This window comes from Oreochromis aureus, linkage group 20, assembly GCF_013358895.1.
Source record: "Oreochromis aureus strain Israel breed Guangdong linkage group 20, ZZ_aureus, whole genome shotgun sequence".
In the NCBI taxonomy this organism is placed as follows: Eukaryota; Metazoa; Chordata; class Actinopteri; order Cichliformes; family Cichlidae; genus Oreochromis; species Oreochromis aureus.
In genome coordinates, this window is record NC_052961.1 from 7,172,385 (window position 1) to 7,178,384 (window position 6,000).

Genomic DNA, 6,000 nt, shown 5'->3' on the forward strand with positions numbered 1-6,000 from the left:
CATGTATCTGTATTGAACCGTTCCATACAGTGTTTTTGGTTCGGCACACATATGTATTGTGCAATACAGAATTTTTAATTTATTTTATCAACTTTTCCTCTGACGATGCTGTCTGTGTTGAGAGCTCAGTGGATCTGCGTTTGACTACTCTGCCTAGGCTGCATTGTCGAGCTCAGATCCACTGAGTGCCCATATGCATTCACTCAAGCTAGCGAGACAGAAGTTAAGCTAGTTGCAACATGGCAACTGCCTCAACGCTACCCAAAATTGAACCTCCTCTACCATTATTGAGATCTGGCATTTGGAACTATTTTGTTTTTCATGTGAAGTATGACCCTGATGGTAAGCGCTTCTTGGACAAAAGTACAACAGTAAGTCGGATGTGCCAGGCAATGCTCAAATACATCGGTGGAAACACAACGAATATGACTGCACATTTACGCCGACGTCACCCTAGTGCAAAGACAAGTGGAAGCAGACAAAAACAACAACAAGCACGCATGCTACAAACTTTACCCGAGTCATTTAGACAGCCGTTAGCACACGATTCTTAGAGGGCAGAAGAAACAGGGCAATTGCTACTTTTATTGCTGTCGGCATGCGACCATTTTCTGTTGTAGAAAACACCGGGTTTCAGGAAAGGTTGAGAGTACTTGAGCCCCGTTACAACTAAGTGCTAGCACTCCAGAAGATGAGTGTGAGGGGAGGTCCATCAGAGAGTGGTTCATTTTAAGGGGCCTGATATGTTTAATATGCTGCTGAGAATATACCCCAGAAGAAGGGTATAGTATATTATTTTGGAAAGAGCCATTTCTCTGTAATAAACTGTCTTTTCCACAAATGAGTGATTTCTCAAGTTAAGAGAAAAATGTATAATTTTAATCAATTACAAATTAAAATAGGCATGAACATTTTTTTTGTATCGAAAAAATATCTAACCGTGACACCGAAGTATTGAACCGAACCGAAGCGTTAATTTTGTGTATCGTTGCACCCCTAATATATATACATCATATATCATTTGCTAAAATTAGATTTACATGTATTAATACTGACTGCTAGCCTTTTAGACAAAGACAAGGACAAAGACAAGGACATTCACTATCGGCCTACTGTCAACCTCATGTTTACAGTAGAGTATTTACTTTTAGAAATCACTTATGTCTTAAATTACACACCAGGCTGTGTATGAAATTGTTGGTGTAGTGCATTTCAAGAATCACAGAATCACAGAACGCTAATTCAGTCTGATTCCATAACAGCTAAAACACAGTCACTCTCCGCTAACACCTGAACCACAATGTTTCCGGTTTATTTTTTTATTTTATATATTTTTTTTAATTTATTTAATTTTAAACTTTTATTCTTCTCTCTCTCTCTTTCAGTCTTCTCTTTCATCCCTCCAGCTCACCCTTCTCCTTGTTTGATTTTTTCCCCCTTCTTTCTTTCACTGCATGGATCACCCGTTTCCCTATGCAACGACAAACAACATTTCTACATGCTCACACAGCACGATCACGCACACACATATGTGATTAAGGGGAGCACATTCACTACAGCCTCACAGTGCACACAGACATATAGGTCACACAAGCTCATACACTCCTGGTCATATTAGTTAATATGCTCACACATATTCAGACTTATGGAGCCTCTCGCCAACACATTTTTCTTCTTTTTATTTACAAACAAGTGATGTGTTTCCATTCTCTTCACCCGTCTAAGCGGAACACCCAGCGTACATCATTATATCATTACACACACACACAAATATGGGCACACTAAGGTTTGTCACATATAATGTAAATGGAGCTGGCACAGGGGAAAGAAGTCAGAGATATTTAACCAGCTCAAAAAACTACAGGCAGACATTGTTTTATTACAAGAGACTCACAGAACTGTCACAGGTTTAAACCAACTTAAAACACCTGAGTTTCCTAATGTGTTCACAGCCTGTTACAATTCTAGACAAAGGGGAGTAGCAATTTTAATACATTCCATTCCAAACAAGGCCCCAAAGCAAGATTAAGATTGCATGCATATCTATATGAGGTGTTGCATTTACTTTAGATGTCAGTCTTATGCTTCAATGTGCAGGGTTTCAAGGTTGAAAATGACGTATAAATTGTAAAAAAACAAAAGAGGGCGTGTTTTCTTTCACTTTTATGACATATAACTTTCCATGAAGGGGGGAGGTTGTGCAGACTTTTGCTTTAGAAGCACAATGACTAACAGTTCCTGTACTTCAGTCAACTTAAAACTCCATGAACACAAAATTCTACCTGCCATTTATGCCTTTGTTGTCATTGTTGGTCTGGGAGGAAATGGATTGGGATTAAAGTCGATGCTGCAGAAAAAGAAGAAACTTCGACACATTAATCTGTTCCTTCTGAACCTTGGAGTTGCTAATTTTTTGTTCCTGCTAACACTCCCATTTTTGTCAGCGTACTACTTTATGGACAGTGAATGGATCTTTGGAGAAGCCTTCTGCAAGATCACAAGATTCTCCTTCAACCTGAATTTATACGGCAGCATTGGATTCCTCACCTGTGTAAGTGTGTACAGGTACCTGGCTATTGTCCATCCAATGAAAGCGATGGGACGAATAACTGTGACTCACTCTGTGGCTATCTCTGTTGTGGTTTGGCTGTTGGTGAGTGCTCAAAGTCTTCCAGACATCTTCTTCTCCAAAAACTCACCAAATAAAACTGAAAAATGCTACCATACCACCTCTGACGAATATGTGGAGGATTATCTGAAATACAGTGTGGGTTGGACATTGACTGGGTTTGTTATGCCACTCCTTATTTTACTTGGCTGCTATGGACATGTGACTCTTGTTCTCTGTCATGCAAATACCATTAAGGAGGTGGTGAAAAAACGAGTGTTAAAGTTATTATTCATCTTGAGCCTTCTCTTCTCGGTTTGTTACATCCCCTATCATATTTTCAAGAACCTCAGCCTTTATTCAAGAGTTTTGTCAAAACAGGGGACATGTCCAGATTGGAATGAGGGAGTCTTTGGGGCTCACCAGATAAGTCGTGGAATTGTGTGTTTGAACAGTGTTTTGACTCCCCTGGTTTATCTCCATCTAAAGGATTTCCCTACTCGATTTCAACAGCTGCTCCGGCGAACTCGTCAGATCTTTAATTGGCCAAAATCAAGGAGTGGCAGAATCCCTGTGACACAGTCTGATAAAGTTTAACAAGTTTTCCATATGTTAAAAATCACCAGCTCTACATGCATCTTTGTTGTAATTGTAATCGCACTGTATAAAATTTCACTGGTTTTGACTAAGTCAGTGTGGCACCCCTGAGTATTTTGAGCATCAAGAACAAGTCTCAGATGTGTTCCTTATGTGTTCGTGCAAGAGGTTGTCAAAGTGCAGAGTGGTTCAGCTTGGTGACCAGACAGGCACCCAATTCCCAGAATTCAGGACATGCTAGATTCCTTTCATGGCAGCTCCTGGTCTGTTCTTGATCAGGGGAAAGCATACCATCAGGGGTTCCTGGACCCTGAAAGTCGTCCCCTGACAGCCTTCATCACACCTTGGGGCATATACCAGTGTAACCGCATACCCTTTGGCCTCAGTTCAGCCCCCGCAGAGTTTCAGCGGAGCATGGAGGACTGTTTAAGGGGCCTGCAGGATGTAATCTGTCAGCCATATTTGGACGACAACCTAGTCCACTCTCCTTCATTTGATACCAATCTTGAACACATCAGAGCCGTCCTACAGAGATACCAAAAACATGGTATCGAACTCAGCCCACAGAAATGTGACATTTTCAAAAGAAAGGTACGTTTCCTTGGTTGGATGGTGTCTGAAGAGGGATATACCATGGACCCAGGGGAAATAGTTTCTGTACAAGCTCTCAGAAATAAACCACCATCCACAGTGGGGGAACTGAGTCGGGTCCTAGGATTCTTATAGTATATATGGATAAGGTCTTCAATCACTTTGCTCTGAACTTTGCTTTCCCAGCATGAATACACCATGACATGGGCAGGGAATTTGAGAATCAGATGTTTTCCCAGCTGCAAAAAGTCTGTGGTCTATGAGGCTCTCACACTACCCCATATCATCCACAAGGAAATGGGCAAGTGGAGCGTTTCAACAAAACTTTATTGTCCGTGTTGAGAACTGACCTTGAAAAGGCAGACTGGAAGGAGTCACTGGCAAAAGCAGTGAATGCCTACAACTGGACTCAGAATGAGTCTACAGGATTTTCCCCGTACTATTTCTTGTTTGGCCATACTCCGAGACTTCCTATAGACATCTTGTTCAACTGTCCTTCACAAAAACAGCTACATGTTAAGCTACATGGAGTATGTGTCAAAATGGCAACCCCGAATGAAGGAGGCCTATGAGATTGCATCTATGGCAGCCCAAAAAGTAAAGCTTCAAGAGGTAAATAGTATTACAACCGTAGGATCTATGGAGCTCAACATCACCCAGGGAACAGAGTCCTGCTCCGCAACCTCAAAGAGCGAGGAGGCCCAGGCAAGCTTCGGTCATGATGGGAGGACACAGTGGATGTGATGGTGAGTCAAAAAAGCCACACAGTACACGGGAACCTGTTGCTTCCATGTGACAGCCTACCTGTAGAAAAAACACACAGATAGGAGCAAAACAAAAGACGTAAAAGCCTAAGACAAAAGGGGGGAGAAGCTCAACAACGTCTACTACAGCAAGACAAGGACATAGAGAGTGAAGATGAGGGTGAGCTTGTGTGAAGGTTTCCACAGCAAAACAGTACCACCAGCATTATCCCTCAAACCCTGAAATCTGAGGTGGGTGAACAACAACTGGGAGAGCCTCAAACAGCTGACTTAGACCCTTTCTTACAGGACAACAGAAACGTAAACGAACCTGAGTTGCACACAGCAGAGCAACATTACAACCAACAGGAGTCACAAGATGAGCAAATATCAGATGAACAACAAGATGAGCAAGGAAACAGTGACTCGAATAGTGAACAAGGGTTGTCACCTGTCCTCAAACACCCCAAGAGAGAGCGACGCCAGCCCAAACTGCTGACATGTGACGTGTTAGGACAACCCACAGTCAGACAAGCTGATATGGACAGTATTAAAATGGGAGCTATTTGCACCCAGGGACTGTGGAGACCTTGGTGGCCTGAAGATATATACCAGGAAGGTGTGAGAGACAGTAATAAGAAACTGATCCAGAATAAAGACATTAACCCTCTGGGGTTGACGGATGCGCCGGCGCGTCAAAATCACATGACCAATTTAGGACGAAACAGCTACAAGATGCAGCGACTCAGAGTCTCCATTTCAACTTGGGTCGAAAGTGCGGACTACAAACTATATACCAGTCTTTAAATTGTGTTGATAGGCCACGTTAAACCAGAGTTATGATAAAAAATACACGCAATGTTTTTTTCTGAACAAAACAGTGATGTTTAGAGCGGGAAGAAACTGTAAAAACGGTGTTTTCTAAGGACAGCGCTAGCAAACACTCTCCGCTAGTGAGTGAAAAAAGAAAAAAAAACACCCCTTCCCTATTGGTGTTAAAGTGTACCATTGCAACCAATCAAAAAATGATATGACAACATGTGGCACTTGGTTGTTTAGGAAGAAGGGGAGGTTTTAGGAGTGACACCGCAAGAGAAAGCGGGCGAGCGAAAGAAAGACTGAGTTTTCACATGTGAGACATTAGTGACGTTTAGTGTGTTTGGAGGCTGTAGTTAGTGTGTTGTGTAGTCAGTGTTTTGTTTTGTGTGTCAGTTATACTAGTGAATGTCACATTTGCTCCAAAAAAGCCACCAAAGGCAGATTCCAGTGTAAACGTTGTCGCCACATGGGAAACAGGACTGATACACCTCCTGTTGTCAGACCAGGTTTAGGCCTGTGGTGTTCTCCTCTGTCTTATAGTGGACACAAACTATTTTTTGGAGTGGCATAAATAATTTGTGTGCCTTCTTATTTGATGCAGCATGCCCGATTGTTCTGTAAATAGTTTTAAATGCTTATATA

General features: G+C 42.0%; 1 protein-coding gene across 1 annotated transcript; it reads left to right on the plus strand.

The window, feature by feature from the left end:
- Positions 1-2,224: 2,224 nt before the first annotated feature.
- Positions 2,225-5,558, plus strand: LOC116309653 (P2Y purinoceptor 1-like). The gene has a single exon (XM_031726318.2). It carries the CDS (start codon positions 2,225-2,227, stop codon positions 3,203-3,205), a length of 981 nt encoding a protein of 326 aa, XP_031582178.1. The 3' UTR covers positions 3,206-5,558.
- The last annotated feature ends 442 nt before the right edge of the window (positions 5,559-6,000 follow it).

What these genes read in the sequence shown, in the direction of transcription:
- LOC116309653 (XM_031726318.2), top strand. Translation starts at nt 2,225, where the DNA reads ATGACTAACAGTTCCTGTACTTCAGTCAACTTAAAACTCCATGAACAC.